This window comes from Halichoeres trimaculatus, unplaced genomic scaffold (assembly GCF_033239565.1).
Source record: "Halichoeres trimaculatus isolate MK-OKI-2021-1 unplaced genomic scaffold, fHalTri1.1 fHalTri1_scaffold_10, whole genome shotgun sequence".
Lineage (NCBI taxonomy): Eukaryota > Metazoa > Chordata > Actinopteri > Labriformes > Labridae > Halichoeres > Halichoeres trimaculatus.
The window spans coordinates 11,373,762-11,396,771 of record NW_027437187.1 but is presented as its reverse complement, the minus strand read 5'-3'; the positions used below and the strand labels follow the sequence as shown (position 1 = coordinate 11,396,771).

The following is a 23,010-nucleotide window of genomic DNA, read 5'->3' as shown; positions in this document are numbered from 1 at the left end:
TGTCCATTCTGTATACAGTCTATGGTTGTTACAGGAAGTGCATCCAACATAACACTGGGGAACAATTTGAAACAAAAAAATTCTGGTGAGTTAGATTTCTATGCTGGTTTTTTTTTTTTTCTTTTTAACTAAAATTGACATGCTGATCAGGTTAATACAAGCTAGCATAGTAGGAATTAAGAGGATTTGTGCTGCTTTTGTCTTAACCTTGTGACCATGGGCATACTGTTTTAAGTTCTATTTTGTTTTATGCTGGGGTTTTTTTGTTTGTTTGTTTTTTGTTTTAAAGCTTGTAACTATTCCATCTTAGTGTTTTATTTACATAGGTATATATTTCTTTTGTTCCAGATCAGGCCTGCTTCTGTAGCCATATCCTTTGTAAAAATATGATAGTGTTTAAGGCTGCAGCTATGGAATACTTTAGTATTCGAGTATTCTACTGAAAATCCCATCTATTAATCAAGTAATCGGATAAAATACATTTTTGTTTAGTTAAAGAGCAGTTATTTTTCAAATGAAAATTTTTCTCTTTAAGAAATAAACATTTCTGATACAGCATGTCAATAAGAGCACTTGCTTTGGTAGCTCCAAAATTTGTAAACACACTTTGACACATTTTTTGTGTCTTGTACATCTCATCAAATGTTGCAGACCCAAATGGCACCCGTTTCGTAGAATGACCCATTAGTCTCCAAACTCCAGAAAAGAAGCTAGCTTTGTTGCTTGTTGCTATTTTGTATAAGAGGTAGCTTGAGAGGTCTGAAAGCTATCTTAATATGTCCTCAGCTCTATTTGAAATACCACTCTTTGATCTTTTTAAAAATTAAATGATTCCTCGAGGCAGAGAAAATTACTCAAGTATTTTTTGTAATCGAGTACCTCGAATCATTCGAGGAATCGTTTCAACTCTAATAGTGTTAAATAAACATTGCAGTCATTTCTCTGTCTTTCATATTAAAATGTATTTCAATATTTGAAGAGTTTTATGGCACATATTCGTTAAGTGTTTTTCATATTTTTTATGAAAACAGGACCCTATAATTCAAAAACTTGATGTGATAGAGAAAAACTAAGATCAGTTTAAACATTAGTTCAAAACAGCTGTCAGACCTAACTAAAAAAAATGGTGTTCCCCAGTAGGGGTGTGCCATATCATATAAACTACGATAATACCAGTATAATATTTTTGACAATATAAATTTGTCATATCGCGATATTTACAGTGCAGAGGCACAGTTGCATAAGACACCCCCTGCTGTGTGCAAAACAATTAAGGGCGTGAGCGAAAGTAGCACGACAGCATCAAATTTGTTGCTACCTCAGTAATGTGGAGTCGGTTTAGCTGAAAAAAGTTCAGACATGCAGCAAATGTGCAGGAGAACTATTACCACGAGGGGTGGCAACACCACAAACACGTTCCACCACCTAAAGCTGAAACACACAGCCGAATACAACCAGGCTATGGAGACAAGTGAGTAGGACGTGAAAGCTACATTATTATTGGTTGATTTTTTTGCCTCTACGATGGATGTGGGGTCGAGCTGAATGTCCAACCTCTATATCAGCAATACCCCTAATTCACACATAAAGCGTGAGCGCTGCGCAGCACAATTCCTCCAAAACATCAGATTTCCTCTGGATCTGTCCGACTTACTGTGTTTATCACTTCAAGCTTGTGTTGTAGTAGTAGTAGTAGTAAATGATTGGAAAAGTGGCTTCCATACTGTGTGCAATAAAAATGCTGTTATTCAGAAGCAGCAACCACTAATAATAAGTTGTTCATTTTTTCCCCCTGTATCATCATAAATATCGTTATTGCAAATTTACTTAAAAATATCCCGATATAATTTTGAGGCTATATCAGCCACCCTTATTCCCCAGTGTATCTGTTTTATAGCAACATGCTAGATAAGATCAGGAAATGAGTGATCCACTGTGGCAACTCACATTAAAGTATAAGGTGAAAAAATTAAGATATTTTAACAATATTTCTGACACATAACAGTGTTACTTGACTTTTATCAAGCCCTTTAATGGAAGTGCCAACATGCTTGGTATCATGTTTGCTACATATCCAACATTCAAAGTCACCTGCCAAATACCAAATGTGGGGGAAACAATCATTGCCATCAGTTCATGTGTAGTGGCAGGCATGTTAGTCTGCCAGACAAGTGATAAGAGGTTGAGTCCCTGCTCCTGAACTGAAATTTACTTCACTGATTTCATCACCTGTTCCCCTTCAGCTGGTGTTAAACTAAACATGACACAAAAACATGGACTTCATTTTAATCCTTTCCCCGTCCTGGTCTTACTCTAATATGATGAAACATCTCAGACATGGTTCCTCTTCACAGCAGATTTTCTTGATTAGCTGTTGTTGTTGCAGTTTAATGAGGAAAACCTCCATTTATCTGTGTATGTGTTGTATGTGAGGATCATGTCTTATATGAAGATGAGTGTTGACACACAGTTGAACTATTCCCTTATGATCTGATGGTAGGAAATGAGAGCGGTAGTTAATTAGTGAGCTCATTAGGATCACTGGTTATGTTTAATCCGTCACAGTGCGGAGGCAGCCGCACATCACAACAAGTTATCCTTCACAACACTCACTCAATGGAAAATCACAAGAGGTTTTCTGTAAAGAACAAATTCCACGTCAATCTTTCCACACAGCGGACACTCCATCACCTCAGGGTGTCCTCTTCAAACACTCAGATACAACAGCGCCGCCGTGTACCTGTTAATCTCTGTGACAGCTTGAGAAACATCACACGCTCTCACTTGACTGAGAGCTCACACATAAATGCGAGTGCAATACCTATTCGGGGAGCTAACACATTCCTGCTTGTTTGCTTAGTTGCTTTTCAACACACACACACACTCACACACACACACACTGGATTGGATACAAAATAACATTGGTTGCCGCCGCGTTCCAGATCCAGATTAGACAAGACACTTACGGGTTTTAACCCCTTCACTCCTCCACCCACTCTAACTCTGTTTCTGTCTCCTTTTCTCTCTTTGTCCTCCTCACTCTCCTCCTGTCTCTGTCTCACCGTCTCTCTTTCCCCTACATCTTTCTGTCTCTTTCTCTCTTTTTCTCTCATCGTCACACACAAACAAACAGAACCCACACAAACCTCCCACAGATTGCCTCAAACAGGTTACTGGTCTATGACTAATGATATTATTCTGAGCAGAGAAACAGAGGAGCTCAGCTGGAGACGAATACTCTCTGTCTACTTTCTATTAAAGCCCCTGTGAGGAGTTTTTAGCCGGATGTGAAACAAGTTGAAGCTAATACTGATATTTCTTTATGACCTACAGGAGCAAAGAGACACATACAACATTATTCACAATATCATAAAGGGCTGTGTACTGTTTTAGATGCCGGCATTACTTATTTTCCAATCAAACTCAACTCTCAGTGTCCTCAGTGTAAACTGGGGCTGGGAAGGTATGCTTTTCTTCCGACTCGATTCTATAACAATTTTTGGGGTGCCGATTCAATTTAAATTGTAATTCTTCGATATTTAATATTTTTGCCATTAATAGTTTGCGCTTTAAACACCAGACCGTGTGAAAAAGTTAAATGGTGATGATAAAGTCTACAGACTGTATCAGGAGCCATATTTTGCCATAATATGCGCATCACATGAGCCAGAGAGACACATTTCGCCCTCTGCTGGAGAAAAGTGGTAACTTATTCCAATCCACTTTGTAAACAAAGACTGAAATGAAGAATTTGAATTTGAAAAAAAAACAGCTTTTTTTTGGTCAAAGAACTCGATTTTGACTGTTAAACAAAAAATCCTGATATCTTGTATTTTGATACTACACTACACTAGCAGTGCCTACTATTTTAGCTGAAGTTTAGTATGTAGTATTCAGTATGCAAAAACTTGCACAATCTGCAGTATACTAAAAATCCCTGGATGTTCTACTGATCCAGGGACATTTCTCAGTATGCAACGGACCAGCCCACCTGGCATACTGTTTCCCACAATGCACGGTGCTAACGCTGTTCGTCAATGCAGGTGGCAGGTTTTGGTGAATTACCGCCATCTACTGGACTAAGTCGGCGTTATAACTACAACAAGAACGTTACGGTCCATAAGATAGAAGTGAAGTGATGAGAAAGAAACACCAGTAAATCTTTTCACTTCTAGATGTATGACAGGTGTTTACCTCTACAAATTCATTAAAGCCCATTTAAACCAATAGTTACCTTTTTTTTAACCATACTTGGCTGTAAAAATAAAAACTCAATCCCTTCCAGATATTTTTAAATAAAAAATAAAACTTTTGGTTTAAGATTACAAATAAAATATGATGATTCTGTCGTGATATGATTAACAAAATAAGTAAAATGTAACGATCTACTCATAGTTTGTTTTGTACATTTTTAATAAAGGTTTAAAAAAAAAAACAGCTGTTGCTCTGTCTTCCGAAGCTTAAAACCAGAGTATTATACGACGAAACAGACCCAACAGAAACATCATACTACATCATGCAAAAGCAGTAGGCAGTATTCAGTGCCTACTAATACAGTTACACGTAGTATGTAGTAGTATGTAGTAGTATGTAGTAGTATGTAGTAGTATGCGGTTTGGAAAACAGCCTCTGTGTCAACTCACCCAAAATACAGCGTGTCAACATCGAATCATACAACAAGCCACTTAGTGAGCTGGTCAGGAGCTGGGAGATGAGTGAGTAGTTTATAATAATATAACTTTTGAACACACTGGTGTGCCTGTCAGTGTCACTTCGTGAGTGTCACCAATAACCGATTTGCTTATGATATCAACTTGATGAACCACAAGGCTGTGGGTTTGTTCATAATTTACCATCTGAGTACAGTTATCAGATCTAGAGCTGCAGTACGATTTCCATCATTTGCACAGAACATTATAGAAGCATATAGAGCTCTTTGAAACAGGCATAATGGCCCCTTTTAACCAAAGTAGAGTGCTAAAAATGTTGTGGACACAGCCCTGGTGCTTCTCCCCATGCACCCTCCTCTGCTGTGAGAGTCAGGAGCCCCACAAACAAATTGTACTTTTATTCTAACTCTTTTTTTTTTTTCCAGATATTGTGAAATTACTGTATGATTATGAGAAATGCTCCAACCACTCAGCGGGCACAATTGTCACTGCTGCACATTGTAATTATCTGCAGTGTTCTCTAATTTTAGCCACACACAGGTAATTGCAGGGTGTTTCATGTTACAGACCTCGCCTGACTGTAATCACAAAAACCCTCAATCTGCTCCGGCTTTGACATGTACCATGCTAATCACTTCCACTTACAGGAAGACTATAACTACAATGAATATATTATTTAAAAAAAAAACATGTTGTACAAGGACAGACAGGGAAAGGAGCCAAATTAAACTATTTTATGATGTAACTGGTCTCAGAAAGGAGGTTTTTTTAGCCTATGACCAGTTTTTGGCTATCATGATCAATATTTCAACTATTTAAAATAACACTCATGTGTATTATATTTGCATTGACTCTCTAAGTGGAAAACTAATTTTATTTGCAGTTCATCAGGATTGTTAGAATTTGCCAATAGCTGGTTGAAAGTGGTAGTAAGTATGTAGTTCATTATTGAGATTCAGTATGATACGTTTTTTCATGTACTCCATGATCATTAGCTGGAGCAGTCATGTTTATGTTTCCTCTGCTTGTCTTTAGAGACCTTCACACTTTATTTTGCAGAGTCTATTTGAGGACTTTTGGTTAGAGTAAGATGATAAATGGTTAAAATATCATGAAACAACGATATAGACAAGGGAAGCTCAGCTTTCCCTAAAATGTCCCTAAAAAAAAGTGGTGATTTGTACTGCTGTGTGTACATTTCACTGACAAAATATGCGCTAGAATTCCTTCATCTGTTGTTCAGAATCAGCTCCTATCACAGGTAACTGGCTCCACCTCCTTCTCATTCATCTCCACAGCGTCTCAGCGCTTTAACACAGTCGGATGCGGAGCGTCTTCTGACTTCAGCAGGGAAGTGTAGAGTGGGTTGTTCCACTGTGGAAACTGGACGGTCATCGGATAAACGCTGGGCTTTGTCCCGCCCATCGGACGCTCAGCGTCTCTGGGGGTCTATGAGACAGTGGGCTGGCCTGGACGCTGGGCTTCTGCATGATGATTGGATGATCTATCTGAGGCCCAATCCCTTTTTGATTGACAGTGAAATGAGCCAGTCAGTGATCTTGAAGTATAACCCTCCACCGGAGCATCTTCTGAGTTGTTTTGGACTGATCCTGAGGCTTTATCGATCGAGTTTACTTTTCTGAAAAACGACAAGCGTTGAGAGAACACTGGTAAAATCCCTGGAAAAAACACCTGGTAGAGTTTACGTTTAAATAAATAAACAAATTTATGATGTAGGCCGGAAAAAATTGAGCTTCCCGTCTTGACTGACCAGCAGCCACCACTGAATCTAACATAGGTGCCATCGACAGCACTGTGACATTATGCTATTAATGTCTAACATGCAGACAGAGTCGGTCCCGGCTACAGTTCCTGTGATCAGTCCTACTGAACTAGTTCTTATTCAAAGACACATAAAAGCAGAACTCAGTTTTCTGGGGTTGGTGTAATATAACAATGAGTTTACAGTTTTATTTTTATTATTGCATAAACACTACAAACAAAAGAATTACAAAATTATCAGCACCTTACATATAAGGAGCAAAACATTGGACCAGATTTCCACCACTATAAACACAAGGTCAGCCTCACACTTTTTGCAGAAGACACATAGTGATTTGTGAAACACTAAACACACTTGTGTACATCAGACACAGAACTAGATCATGATGTCACATCCCTGCACATCCAAAAGCACTGATAGATAAATCAGCACACCCATGAGCCGGTTGATTAAACACACACATCAGATGTGTAAACACATGATTGCTTGATAGTAGACACACCAGGTTGGAGCACTAAAAAAATGTAGCAGGTGAGTTCACCTGCTTTCGTCCAAACTGGAAGGAGTCAGAGGAAGAAGAGTGAGGGTGAGAGGGGGAGTCCGTGGAGGAGGAGCAGGAGTCAGAGGTAGAGGAAGACCTGAAGCAGGGGGAGAATATGTTTAGTTGTGATTGTCTGTTGACTGATTTTGGTTATATGAAGAGAAATAAAACATATTTTCATTAGTCTACAGCATTGATTTTGTGTTGTGTTTGTTGAATTTACCATGTTGGATATTTGCACTTCCTCTGTGTATGTCACTTACTGCAATGTAATCACTGAGAGGTAGAATTGCTAAAAATGTTTTAAGGTAGACACAGCAGTGTGTAACTGGTTCAAGCAGAATTAAGCCGTATGAAATGTGTGTGTTTCATATGCTAACATAATAAAGTTTTTATAAATGTGTAATTTTTATAGAGTGTTTCATTTTGCACAGGATCTGAGGTGTTCTGCATATTGTGTGTGCAGTTGTGCTAGTTATGTGTAGTGATTTAAAACTCCAAGCCCTTTTTTTTTTAAATTGTGCTTAAGCAATCAAAAAAAATTGTAAGATACAGTGCAAAGAGCTGGCTCTAAGCACATTGGCTGATCTTACTTTACAAAGTTACAATCTGAAACTTGTGTTGTCAGATTTCTTACAGGCAACGAATGACTGCCTCACTCCAGCATCAGGTCTCCCTTTAAGAGCAGCAGGATAACAGTACTTTATAGTTAGGTGCAATAAGAGGAACTCACTCCAGGTGTGAGTTTCACAGTGAGAACACTGTAACCTTTACCTCCAACAGTCACAGGTTACTTTGAAGTGAAGGTCTGGATAATTGGACGCCTACTGGGTCCAAATTTGTATCCGTTCACTGGATGTCAGATTCTTGGTGGACTCATTGTATGTATTTATGTGTTTGAGTGTGTGTGTGTGTGTGTGTGTGTGTGTGTGTGTGTGTGTGTGTGTGTGTGTGTGTGTGTGTGTGTGTGTGTGTGTGTGTGTGTCTGTGTGTGTGTGTGTGTGTGTGTGTGTGTGTGTGTGTGTGTGTGTGTGTGTGTGTGTGTGTGTGCGCCAGAGGCAAGGCTTACTTCCTAATGAACAATCAGTGTGCAGGATAAAAGAGCCCCTCCTCCACTCTGATGTCGGGACTTTTGATGTTGTTGCCGTGTAGCTCTGAGGAGCAGAATGGATAAAACATGAATGATTGTGAGGTACGAGGATTCGTTTGTGTTTTCTCTCTCAGGGGACGGACATGAGTAGTTTGAATGTAAAGGGCAGCCTTTGGCAGTTTTCCCATAAGGCTAAGATTGTAAAGACAGTCTTCTACACATGAGCTAAGGGATTTTACTTTCCTGATCATGTCCAGGGTTTTGTCACTTGACAAAGAGATTTTTTAATCATAATCCAAAAAATATGGGTCCAGAGAGCTGAGAGCGTGACTTGCTACAGAAGGCCTCCCTCCCACAGCAGAGCAACTGAACGAACTGCTAAGGATGGCTGTCTGCTGAGGTTTAATTTTAGTAATTGTGATCCAAAAATCTCAGTTGGATTTTATATGAGAGGCTTGTTGGAGCAAAGCCTGGCATTTTTGGTTTAATTTTGGGGTGTTCTATTTCTTCTATGCTACAGGTGCTGCAGAATCCAGAAACCTGTTTATTTAAATATCACATCCCTAAAGAGGCCCAGCACCTACCACTCTTCTTTCAAAAAGCTGCTTAAAACATTATTTCCCTCCAAACATATTGTAATGTATTCAAGAAAAGACGAAAAAAAACTTTTTCTGGTCACATCTTACTGTCATTTGAGAGAAAAATCAAACATTTTATCACAGTGAACGTGCCATCAGACAACGCTGGATATCTGACTTCCATGAGCAACCAAAGTCTCTGAGTATAATGATGCTGTGTCTGTCTGCGCTTTGACTGGTGGGATCAGATTTATTCCTGTCAGATGGTGTTGAAGACCGAGGTGTTCCATCTGTAAGCTTGTAATCCTTCATCACTTCGCTCTGACTGTCACATTTTTTAAATACCGAGCTCCAAAAGTTCTCCAGAGTCTAAAAGTAGATTGAACATGAGTCACTTTACAGAGTGTGACAAGTCATGTTGGAAGCTTGTGCCACTGAGGAGATTCTGTGCAGCATGATCCCTGGCTATCCCTATCTAAAGGTGTGATATATATATATATATATATATATATATATATATATATATATATATATATATATATATATATATATATATATATATATTAGAGCCCAACTGATTAATTGGGCCGATTATGACTGTCACTGATTAATCAACATTGGCCAAAATGTAGCCGATTATAAAAACATTTTTGCTACACGGAGATTCTGTCACTCCTGCTCCTGTGTGTCTGTGTGTTGGGCTGCACACTGCCAGAGTGCCTGCCCCCTCCGTCCACCGTTATCTACTGTAAGACCATAAAATGACGTTTTAACATTGCGAAAGTTGCTTTTTTGTGAGATAAACAGAGATAAATGCTACTGTTATTTCACACATCCACCATTATCTAATGTATGGCTAATATATGGCGTTTTAACGTTTGACAGTTTGACATTTTTTTCTACTTACTGTGTTTAAAGTTTCACTTATTCAATTTAATAGTGTTCTGTCTCTGTCTTGAATCATATGGGTGTTATAATAATTTGTGTTCATATGCAGTATATATCCTGCATATATCAATGAATTTATTATATATATCAGCCGATATATCGGATATCGGTCGATATATCAGATATCGTTTTTTATATATATATATATATATATATATATATATATATATATATATATATATATATATATATATATATATATATATATATATATATATATATATATACATATATATACATATATATATATATATATATATATATATGCAGGAATTTGTTACTTGCTAGTATACACAACATTTAAACTGGTCTCCCCCTCCTTCAATCAGTGCCAGCAGCAGCACACTCCCACACCCTCTGACTGAGACTAAGTGAACACACTCACTAGCCCAGCAACCACCTGTGGCATTGCTACAACCCCGAGAGCCGTGCACCTGACTTGGCATGCTAGAACAAGCTAACCATGGGTATTTGACATATACCAACTTTTGTTGCTCATCATCCGGTGCTGCTCTCCAGATTTCTAAAAGCGAGTAAAAGTTGTACTAAACTTCACCCTTGTTCAGAAAGAAGCTTTATTTGTTTGGCGTTTCAATCACTTTGGCTGGATTTTTCTTGCTCTGTGCTATGTCCACTCTAGTAGACACTCGGGATAGCTTTTTTCACTCACAACCATCAACACTTAAAGTCACTTGCGCACTGAGCGCTGATTGGCTGATGTAACCACGCTTGGTTTCAGCCCAGAAATGTCTTAAAACAACATAAACATCAACATACAGACTGAGGAGAGGGTTCAAGGCAGACAGATGCTGAAACACATGTATAGATGCCCAGAAGTGATGATTGAGCAGCATTATTCCAGAGAAAGACATTTGATTTTCTTAGAAAAATCCTGTAGACTCTACCTCTAATCAACATTTTCAACAACGATGCAGCCTTTGTCAGCAGTGCTTGTAGGGATCTGACAGGTAGAACAGTTTTTCAGATTATTTTTGGGACAGCTTCGTGCCTGCCAAAGCAGTTTCATGTAAATCGATGCTTGATGCATGGACAGGCACATCTTCACTCTTTACACTTCATTCAGTGTAGAAGAAAACGGTGTGAGTTTCTAATCAGGATGATTTGATCAGGTTGAAGAAAAATTGCACACACATAAAAAATGTTCACATGGCTCTCAACGTCTCCTCTGTGGACTCCAGAGTTATAGAGGGACCGGTTTCTGTTGACCAATATACTCCCTGCTGAGATCATCTCAGTCTCTTGTTGCTGCATCAGCTTAAACTCCTCAAATGTAACACTGAAAAATATATTACCAGACTAAGTGGGTAAACTCCAGCCACTTCATGACTTCCCATGGCAGTCAGTGACTTATTCCATTTCAAACGTCTGCCTGAGGAGCTCCAGCCTTCACTTCTTCAATCATGTTTCACCTCTCTGTATTGACTTCTCAATGTCAGTTTCCCATGTAGTATTTCACGTTTTTCTTGTTCTCATTAGTTTTAAAGTTACTTAAACTACCATCCTTCACTGTAACACCCAACATTAGTCAAAGTAAGAAGGGAATGTAAAAGTAGTTTCTTGTGTGTTTCTGTGTCTGTAAGTTGCATTAACCAGCACCCCACCAAAATGAAGCCATTACCACAAGCAGATTCATAAACATTGTTTCATAACTTTTAGAGATGTGTTTTTTCCCCTCAACTGCCAACTTACACATCCCACTGACACAGAGCAACAATAATCTTCCTGACAAATACAAGAGATAAAAGCAAAACGTATTTTGTTGTGGTCTCCTCTAAAGCTCTCTTACTTGGCTGTTAGCTTACTGAGGGTTTACTGGAGTTTTTTCTTTTCTCAATACAGCTTTCTGCTGCTTGAAACTGTGTTGTGGCCCCAGTCAGACATGCAGACACAAAAGCTGAAGGTGCTACAAGCTATAAATGAATTCTACACATCCTGTCTTTGTCAACTGCAGCGTGCAGTGAGGCAGTTTGACTTTGGATGGTAGCAGCTAAGGTGTTTCTATCCTGTGTATTAAAAGTGAAAGAGGCTCCTGGAGGGGCCCAAAGACTGATCAATGATGGCTAAAGCTAAGCAGGAGTTTTTCACTTATTAATGTTCATTTGAAATTGTTCTTATCATCAAACACAAACTTAACAGACACAACAAAAAAATCTCCAAACTTTACCCACATGTGGAGTTCATTCAACATGAACTGCATCAAGACCAACGACAGTCTGACTCTCTCTTATGAGCAGACTGCCCCTTTTTTTTCACCCCTGCCCCTCTAACTCCCTGAGTCTGATATCAAGTGATCACTGACAAAACGCTCTTTGGAGAGCTCACTTTTACACAGTTTTTCAGTCATATACTACAAGTTTTAGTTCACACAGTAAATACATTTCTCTCAATATGAGCCACATGCACCTGACAAATTCATAAAAAAATCATATTTCCAGACATTAAAATACAAAAACGATGCCCAACTTAGAGACAAAAAAAATATCTCCCACTGAGAGAAGAAAATTTTACTTCTTATTTGAGGAAACTCGAGGAGTACATTTTTCTTAACCCATTGACAAATTTATGGCATTTTAGTCTTTTAATAAAATAAGACATTTTTCAGGACTTGTCTGGTATGTGTGGCTCAGGGTTGGCAGTCCTGAAAAACTAGCATGAATTTGAATGTAGCATCTTGTCAGGACTCCTCATAGCCCCTCCTCCCCCTCGCCTTGGGGCTCCCTCAAAGCAACGCCCCTGCTCACAAGCAGGGCGCCGCTGATTCACAACTATGATTGTGAATGACTGAAAGACGACTCAGCACATCATTTTATGTTTTGCACTATGTAGTGTATGTCACTATGTCACTAAGTCATGTCTCATTTAGAGGTAAGGAAACACCAAAACTTTAAAACGTAACTTAGCTAAAAAAACAAAATAAACAAACGTGGCTTTTGTCAGTACTCGCGACTGTCATGTTAGAATCGTCCACTTTTACCTGTGACATGATATCAAGAGTAAAGCTATAATACAAACAGTACATGTAGGCCTACATTTTCTCTAGGACTTACTAAATATCACTTTTTTTTTCTTTTTTTTTTTGCCTGTCAGAGCCCCTGTGGTGAGAGTTTATTAGACTCGAGCCAGGTAGCTTACCCCATCAGGTCAGAGGGGACATGCGATGTGGAGCGAGAGGGGCAGTAGTTAGAGGCAGGGGAACAGAGCAAGAAAAGAAAGCCTCCGTCTTCCTTCTCTTGCTCTGTTCAGCTGGAGGAGTGGCAACGGGAAGTTGAGGTACAGGTAGCTTCTCCGCTGTTCTGCAGCGCTGCTCCTTCCTTCTCAGCTCGGCCACGCGCACTGAATCATGTGCACGCCAGTGAAATGTACGCGCAGGAGGCGGGCAGAACGGCGACAGGATTTGATTGGTTTACAAACAAGGTGTCCCTGGATGACGATTGGTTGGTGTTTTCCCTGTTTTACTCCTGCTGTAGATAGCGGATATTTTCCGCTCTACTTCAAGAACACGTCATGTATTTCTTGCCATCGGTACGCATAGATCATTTTAACCAGTATAACAAAAAGTGTATCTAAATCAAACTATTAATTATACCTTTAAGTCTAATCAGACCATTTTTATTACGTGAAAATAAGACTTGCTTGTAATACTTGCTTTGATTTTAGTCTTTGCAGTGGAAAAAAAAATGCTTTGCTTTACTTTTCACTGTCCGCTCAGGATTATTTCAAACGAGTGTAGTCAGGATTGTGTCTTATCTCTTATATGTTCTTGTTTTGATAAAATGCCAGTTAAAATATTGTTTTAAATTTGCAATACCTTACACACTGAAAAAATATTCTTAATTAAAATTACATAAGTTACGATGCCCAGTCGTCCCGTAAAATACGGAATCATCCTGTTCTTTGCACTTAACCTTGCGTCCCGTTTTAAATCAATACAGGACGCAATTTGTCCCGTATTTCCGGTTTGCCTTGAACGCAGCACCACTCTGCCTGAATTCAACATGCGTTCGCGTCCGCCCACTGGAAACAGCAGTCGGTTGGTTGATTTTGGGCGTGGAACAAGTGCTCGTCATTAATTTGGTGTGAGAAAGTCACAGAAAATCAGAAGTTGACAGTTCGTAGCTGTGGCTGCTTCTGTTACTCCGCCCGTGCCCCATTGAAAAGCAAAGGATGCTGCAGAAACCCAGACGTGAGTGTGAATGAAACGATTTCAAAGGACACGGTACAATCCGTCGCCGAGTACTTTCTGTGCTACATGGTCGCCTGTCGGACATGCGATAGCATGCGGCTAGAGAGCAATAATACTGCAACATCAGGAGGACAAACAATTGTCAGACTCACAGTTCTTCATACCTGAAGCATCTCCAGATAAAGGAATGTGACTAATAAAATATTAATTTGGAAAAGACTATCTATCTATCTATCTATCTATCTATCTATCTATCTATCTATCTATCTATCTATCTATCTATCTATCTATCTATCTATCTATCTATCTATCTCGAAACTTAAACTAATTACATTACCACAACTGGTGGGGGCCCCTTATTTTTCTGCTTCAAAGGTGGCAACCCAAGCTGTGAGGAAGGTAACAGTTCACCTGTAGTTTGCATTATTGACATTTTATTTGTCCTGCAGGCGTTTTTGATTAACTGTGATCTTGTCGACTGTTCTTTAAATTACAGTATTTTCGCTTGTTTTGCACTTTTGTAAGTATTTTGCGTTGCACTGGAGAGACTGGTTACCAATAGATATCTCCAGCACTGCTTTTTTTTGACCACCCCTGTGTTTTTCCACATTTTTGTGAGACTGGGAAAAGAGCCGTGTGACATGTCACTGTGGATATTTTCAGTCAAAGAAGTAAAAAACACTTTTTTCCTCAGCATGCTGTCAGTCATCTGGTGTGGCACTTTCCCCCTCACAGTGGTTACAGGTATGACAATATGAAATGTTAACCCTGGTCATGATGGACCTGGTGTTTGCTTTTGTGAAAGAGACGTGTTCATTTCAGTCTGTTCGGAGGAGCTGTAGGGGATTCAGACTTTTTCATTTGGATACTCAAACAGACCTGACTGTGTGAGTTTTCACTTTAAAGCACTGAGTCATTTTGTGCAAACCTCACTGATTGAGAAAGCTGCGGTCCCCCTGAAGGGTGTAAATGTTTCTGGAAGCATTGTTTGTGAAGCACCTGAATTGAACTTTGAAGTAAGTTAGTGAGTATTATCCTTAACAAAGTGTGTCTGCATTTCTTTGTTAGGAGGTCATTGTCTCTGTTCGGAGCTTAGTGTCTTGGCTGGATAAATAGACGTCTAGTTGAAAGCTCGTACTTCAAACTGAAACAGCCTGACTCTGCCAGTCCATTAACTATGATAAATAGCAGCACAGGAGTCCTGGAAAGATAAAGTATATACAGCCTCTGAGTTCACTTGTCCCTTTTTTCTTCATTACGTTTTATTTGAATGCTGCAGTATTTTTTTTACATTCTTTGTGAGTTTTAAAGAGTGCTGGAGAGCTCACTGTATCACTGAATCACAATGCTATGTTTTCATCTTTGCAACTCTTCTTTTCTCTGCCATCTCCTCACAGGGCAGAGCCCATCCTGCAGAGAATAAAGGAGGACCGGACGCGGGTGGTGTCTCCTTCCTTTGACAACATCAAATACGACACCTTTGAGATCGAGGAGTACCCTCTGTCTGCTCAGGGCTTTGACTGGGAGCTGTGGTGCAGATACCTCAATCCGCCGAAGTCCTGGTGGACACAACGCAACCACACAGCCCCCATCAGGTGAGAGAAGCTACAGTGATGAAGGAGAATATGAGATCATGAAAAAGAAGGAGACCCGTGAGGTGTTTTCTGTTTGAATAAAGAAAGGAAGACACTAGCAGTACAATCAGCTCAAGCTATATTAAATATTAATCCTGGCTTGAAGCGTTTTGAAGCAGGTTTGATAAGATCACTTACTAAGCTCATCATTTTTACATTATGTCTTTTCAAACACTAACTCCCATGAATGATCATTATATATGTAAATGAAAATAAAAGTTGTGTCAATATTTTGATCCCTTTAAATCCTGCGGGTGCAGCACAGCCTCACAGAGCATCACGTGTTACACAACAACACAGAGACACTCATCAGACACACTGAGCCACAGCTACAGCAGGTAATCTCTGTCACCACTGATACAGCCCATCCAAAGCAACCTACACTGCAATAAATATAATGACACAGTTCTTCAAGGCTTTTGGCCACGAGAACAACAAGAATATGACAAAGATTGCTGAGACACACTCGAGGGGACAGAAAAAATAGCCCTGCAGCAAGAGCCAAATTGCTCTTTTACCATTATCTAGAAGAGGATAAGATTTCTGTTAGTGCAGTTCATGGTGAGCAAGTCACTGATGCAGCGTGTATAGATCTGTACACTGACAAGAGGACGTATCATGCTCAATATTGTAAAGGAAGAAGATGAATGTTCCCAATTATCTGTTTCTTTATCTTTTTAAGTACTTTTTATCACAGGTGCAATTTGTCACAGGCTTTCTTTTTAAGGACAGCGTTAGAGCTGTCTGTGTTCTGCAGAAAGAAAAACTTTCTGCAGAACAGTGAAATCTGTTTCTCATTAGACTTTATCGCTTCTGATTAATTAAGAAAACACTTTGGCTCAGTCAGAAACTCTCACAGGTAACCTGAACAGAGCCACAGAAATCGACTTTGAATAAGAGAATCGTGAATGACTGTGATGTTTTCATTTGACTGTTACTCACGTACTCAAGGACAAGTTTTTGTCTTTATAAATCTTACCCAGGACATCAGGAGCCTTTTTATCTCTGATCCTGATCATGAATAGATAAAAGATTCAACATTCTGATTTTTACCTGTGTAACTACATGTGGCTCTTTACACCCAGCTTTAAATCCAGAGCTCTGTTTTCTATATATGTGAACGGATACTCTGATACTGAATGTATTTCCTGGGACTGCATGTGTTTTAGTCTGGAGGCTGTCGAGGCAAGAATATGCTCAGAGCCAGTCGTGGGAGCGCTTCGGTTTTCCAAGATCCTGGTGGTTTGCCAATCGTGTGTTCCCACAGGGCGGTAGAAAAACACCCAAACAAGCTGTTTTGCAGCTCTGCTGTATTTGAGAATGATACAAGGAGATGTGTGGGACTGACAGCATGAATACTGATGGAAGTTATTTTTCACTCCTGGTGGTTTCATTTCATGTTGATGAAAGATGTGCTCGCTTTCACCCCTGATTTCCTGAAAATGTCCTGCATTGGCGGTGGATGTGTGGGCATCATTTTGACAGCACGATCCTTTATAAATGTACCACATGGCTGAGGTATATGTCATAAACACTGCAAAGACTGATTTATAAGCAAGTGCTGTTTGTTTGTTTTATTTTTAATTTAAAAATGCCCTGACTCAACAAATGACTCAAAATGAGCCATAGTCACCTGACAAGAAAAATGTCTTATTTCAAGGCATTAAAAGATCAACATCATGCCTGGATTGCTTGTGCAGAGCAAAAAGGGTTGCCCTTCAAGTTTCTTGAAATGAGAATGATGTCTTAAAACAAGTCACTAAATAAGCCATGTTTTTGTATCCCATCCATCCACTTTCTATAGCGCTTATCCAGGGTCGCAGAAGGCTGGAGGCCGTCCCAGCTGTTTGAAGTTGGGCATACATTGTGCAAATTTTGGCTCGAGCAGATTTGTCTCTTGTTCGACTATTTTTTGGATCCGGACAAATTTCAGCTCAACAGTGTGTCATGCTTCGTGTAGTTTATGTGGGTAACAAGAAGAAATTGACACCTCACGACTAGGGATGGGCGAGTACCGTTACCAGGTATTGTATCGGGCTGATACCAGCCTTTTTTCAAGGTATCGGTATTCGTGAAGGCTGCAGATACTAGCAGCAGATACTCTAGGCAAAAAAATCTTACGTCGAGTCCTCCTCGCCACTCGTTGCTGCTAATTGCTGCAGATTTAACACCACACAAATGTACATCAGATCCTGTTCAGACAACATGAATGAACCAGGGAGAGTTAACAGTGAAACTGTTTTATTTTGCACTTGAGTTTACTTTAAAAAAATATTTAAACTCTGGCAGTTGCTAGTTTTATTGTGTACTTTTAATATTTTGATATTTATAAAAAAAAAATCTAAACTCAGAGAGAGTTGTTAGCGTTTTATTTGGACTTAATGGCAGAGTCACTGAGCTGTCTTTGATAAAAATGATCTGTCCCTACATCCCTACTCTGTGTTGATCGCAAGAAAATCAAACGTGTTTGAAATCCTGATGGCTCCTCTTGACGGTAACACACAGTAAGAGCAGCACCACGAGCTGAGTTGCCTCAATCTCTCACACAGAGCATGCACAATCTCTGAAGTGATGTTTAAAGTTGGAAAAAGTTGGTCTAAAGTTCAATTTAGCTGTGGCTGCTTATCTCCAGTTTTCACTGACAAATTAAGAGACTGTATTTCCCACGTCTGCCCAGCCAGTTCCTTGTCTATAGAAGTCTTCTTTTTTGTTTTTGTTGTTGTTGTCTCTTCACACAGAATGGCACAAATTGTTTTTGTTGAGCATTTTCGGTGTGCGTCTCCCACTTCCAGCTTTTTTCTTCTTATCCTTTTGACGTTGCAGAGCTGGGTACAAGAGTCCAGCTCCCAAACGCTATAGGACACAGGTGTCAAACTCGTGCCATGGAGGGCCAAGAGGCTGAAGGTTTTCGCTCCAACCCAAAACTCTACCAGCTGAATTCACTGATTAGTCCCTGCTCTCTGCTTGAAGGTGAGGTAATCAGTGAATTCAGCTGGTGGAGTTTTGGGTTGGAACAAAAACCTGCAGCCTCTTGGCCCTCCGTGGCACAAGTTTGACATCCCTGCTATAGGAGAAGAAGGATACAGAGTCCGACTCGTGGACTTATAGTGTGAGCAGTGAAGTGGCATCAGAGCATCGGGTCGTACAGTGTGAGAACATGATTCATTGGTTGGGAACTTTTGAACTAAGCGAGTCGTGCAGTTTGAGATGGAGCTGGGTCGAACACTGCAAAAACTGAAATCTTATCAAGTGTTTTTGTCTTATTTTCAGTAGAAAATTCCTTTCTAGACTCAATATGAGCCAAATTCACCTGACCAATCCAGAAAAATGTCTTTTTTAAAGTTATTTAGAGACAAAAATGAGGTCTGAATTGCTCGTAACCAGTAAAAAAAATCTGCCAATGGAACAAGAGAAAAGTTACTTGTATTGAGACATTGTTCTAGTCTCAAGGAAATTTTCAAGCGATTTTTTCTTGTTCCATTGGCAGATTTTTTTACTGGTTACAAGCAATTCAAACCTCATTTTTGTACTCTGATAACTTGAAACAAGACATTTTTCTGGATTGATAAGTTGAAAGTGGCTCATATCGAGTATAACAAGACGATTTTTACTTAAAAAAAAAAAAAAACACTTGATAAGATTTCAGTTTTTTTGCAGTGAACAATTTAAAATTTTGCACAGTGTTTGCCCAGCTTTAGGGCAAGAGGCAAGGTACACCCTGAACTGGTCGCCAGTCAGTCGCAGGGCTGACATAGAAACAGACACACTTCCAAGCACACACTCACAGACAGTAAAGAGTGACCTCTTGACCTGATGAGCATGTTCTTGGACTGGAGGAAGCCGGAGTACCTGCTAATGCAGAGGTACATGCTCCACACAGAAAGGGCCCCTCGGACAAACTGGGAACAGAGAATCAAACTGGTGACCTTTTTGCTGTGAGGCAGCAGCCTTAACCGTTGCACCACCATGCAGCCCTCTTTTCCTATCCCATTGGCAGATTTTTTTTCTACTTTGTTCAAGAAATGTGGGCATACTTTTTCTCTTTAATGAAGACATCTTTCTTATTTTATATTAATGGGTCTAATAAAGTGTTTTTATCATAAAAAGACAGAAACACTCCCTGAGATTTTAGATGAGCTTGAAAAGAAGACTTCAGGACCTGGATGCTCAGTGTGGTTTTAACATTTGTTGGAAATGTGTTTATCTTTCACAGTATTTTGCCTAAAGTCCTTTTAGTTGCTGTTATATTGATTTGAATTATTTTTACCTGTTATTTTCCCTCACACCTTTTCTGTCTTTACTCTTTATCCTCTATTTCAGGAGCCCTGCTCTGATTGGCTGCTTTGTGGTGGACAGGAAGTACTTTGAGGAGATTGGCCTGCTCGATGAAGGCATGGAAATCTATGGTGGAGAAAATGTGGAGCTTGGGATCAGGGTGAGTCTGAGTACCTGTATGCACATATCCAGAGCGGACAGTGAGATCTCTGTCCTGTGATCGAGGCATCTCTTGCTGTCAGCGTGCAGATTGAAACATCTCGCCCAGGATGCTGAAAAAGAACTCTGACCTTTCTTTGACAGAACGGGGGCTTTATCAGTCATTCACATTATTCATACTTAAGCCTGACCCCTACATACTGAGCAGATTACTAATGACATAACAGCTGACAAATCACTCTGTGGCTTAATCAAATATAATTAGAATCAAAATTAGTTTCATCTAAAAAACACACACGGCCCAACACTCGTTATGATCAGTATAATTCTTCTGTTACTCTGATCCAATTGCTCTGACAGGATTCAGGAAAAACAAGGTCTGAAATATTTCCAGTTAGCTCGACAGCTACAACATTAACTGTTAATCTGATCCCCCAAGAGAGAGGTCTCCATAAACCCACTGCTCCCCTGAGACTCTGAATCATCCCCATGAAGAAGCAGCTGTTGGAGCAGCTCTGATTCTGCACAGACACGAGAGGCTCAGGAGGGAAACTGTTGACTCAGACAAAGAGCAGAGTGATTTACAGCCAAGTGTCAGTGAAGTACATGTTTGATTATCGGTGTGGGTCTGACTGGCACTCAACCGAGCCACTGGGTTAGGAACACATCAGACTCTGAAGGGGGAGTGATTCTCTCAGGCACAGATTTAGTGGACAGCTGTGAATGACTGATTATTGAAAAAACTGGGTTGGAGATTGCCAAATGATTATTCATCTGTGACCTCAGTCCTAAATTTAAAAAAACTCACGCCGCAGTACATCCTAAACATCAAAGTCATGCACATCCTGTCTCCAGTGAGTGGTTCACGTTGTAGTTTTGGATGCTGCTCACCAACCTCCCCTGTCTGGTGTCAGTCTTCCAATCCAATCAGTAAAGAGAAAATTAGACTTGGAAGCAACCAATGAACTCTAGAAAACCATTAAGGAGATGAGTGAGAAGCTAAATGACCATATGGCTGGGTAGGAAGCAATTTGTATGAAACTCTGAAACTCTGATATGAAAAGCCGGCAGCACATTTATTTATTTATTTGCTATTTTCAGTGACCTGCCTCAGGAAAAAGCCTTGCTCTTCAAACTCAGTATTATAAACGTGAAATAACTTCAACTAAGAAAAGGGTGTGCATAAACTGTATGATATATATGGATGTAGTGTCTGTGACATCACCCATTTGGGCCTCATACAAAGTTTTGAAGTCTATCGTCAGAGGAGCCATATTCGTATAGAGGCTGGCTTTCAGCATCTTTAAAGACAGCTGCAGGGTTTTAACCAAGCTGTAAACATCTTTATTCCTGCTGTAAAGAACAACTTTTTTTGATTTAGAGTGTATGTGGTTTCCTCAAATGGATACTCAGCAAACAGCAGTTTTTATCACTTCAAAATGTTCATAAAAAGATCATCTACATTGCAAGTGCATCAAAATCCTTCGAGGACATTATCATTTGTGGTTTTGTAACTTTCAAGACTCTCAAAGAGTTCAGTCATGACTCTGGTGAATCCCTTTGTTTGATACATCTCTTAAGAGTTTACAAAGTGAGTGTTCAGTGTTTGCGTGTCGACTGAAACCTAATGTTCAGATATTAATTCATGATCTTACCTCTTGGTGCCGTAGATTTTTTACTATAATGGACACTTTGAGTGTGCGTTGGTGAAACCAGCGAATGAAGGTTCCCCCTGCTGACCTCCTGCTGTACAGGCCATAAACCCTGTTTACCGCATATTAACAGATTCAACAAGAGTCGAACTGTGGAATTAAAACACATTGAGTGCTCATAGTAACTTTTTATGTTTCCATGCTGTGCTGACTTTTTCAGGCATTTGTTTTTCTGTCAAGTTTGGTTTTGGTCATTATTGGCAGCTCGGCTGACAGACGTAGGGATGGGAATCAAAAGCCAGTTATTGTTGAAAATTGATAAGAAATGTTCAATCCATCGATATTGTTAGTTTTTTAACTTAACGAATCCTTTATCAATTCCTTACTCTATACCCGAGCTGCAGGACCTTACATCCACTGGTCTGCTGCAGCTATCTTAGCTTAGCAGTTAGATAACATTTCCCAAGAAAACTCTGATTAATGATTTTAAGCTTGAAGATTTACTAAAGAATTTGAACAAAGAAACTTACATTACTCTCTCACAGAAGATTCTATTCAATACATTCAACATTGTATAAATCACCTTATTTACCAAAAGCAATTTAAACAAAATGGCACTAGCTTGATGCTAACTGGAAAAGAATTTCAACTTTGATCACAGAGACATATCACAGTTACTGTTTGTAAAACATACTGAAAACTCCAAATGTCAAAGTACTAACAGGCAAATGAAAGAAAAGTAGCGTGCAGGCTCATGGCTGGCTTCATAACTGCGGCAAGGTTCCAAACAACTTAGAATAACGTTATAACCACTTTGAGACACTAGAGGGCCTACTTGAGTCAATAATATATTACAAAACAGTACATCCACATCACATGACATGCAATTTTTTACTTATTTCTGTATTTTTACACCCAGAGACACCCAGCTCCAGTGACTAATTACATATTTATTAACTTATAAACTCAATTTAATGTTGTTGATCAGAAAAACTTTAAGGCTACTTTTTTGTACAGAGAAAATTCACAGGAGGAATTGATAAGGGAATCAATAAAGAATCGGATCGATTGGCAGAATAAGGGCATTGGTATCGATAAGATACTATCAATACCCATCCCTAGACAGATGTGGGCCTCTGTTTTTCACTGGATTAGCAAAGCAGAGGAAGAACTCAGAGAGGAAATAAAGCACACATTGTGACACTCTGTCACTGAACCTCCATAACCTTGAGTGTCTGCTTTGAACAATCTGTTCAGTCATGAACTGTACCGACTTGAGAAATCTTAACATTTTTTCCTCATGACGTTAGTCCTGCACAGCCAGATTGCTGTTGCTCATGCTTCGGCTGCAGAAGCACAATACATCCTCCCTATCCAGAGAGTGTTATGGAGACACAATGTCAATATTAATAAACTGTCAATGGCCGGCACGAGAAATCCATTCTGCTGAGGTCATCTTTTTCTTTTCCCATTTTT

General features: G+C 39.6%; 1 protein-coding gene across 1 annotated transcript in view; it reads left to right on the top strand.

The window, feature by feature from the left end:
• LOC141796416 (polypeptide N-acetylgalactosaminyltransferase 18-like) overlaps positions 1 to 23,010 on the top strand; it is a 217,857-nt gene that overhangs the window by 133,665 nt on the left and 61,182 nt on the right. Inside the window, exons 5-6 of the mRNA XM_074677517.1 lie at positions 15,212 to 15,409; positions 19,769 to 19,883. Coding sequence (XP_074533618.1) covers positions 15,212 to 15,409; positions 19,769 to 19,883 — 313 coding nt within the window. The remainder of the gene's footprint in view (positions 1 to 15,211; positions 15,410 to 19,768; positions 19,884 to 23,010) is intronic.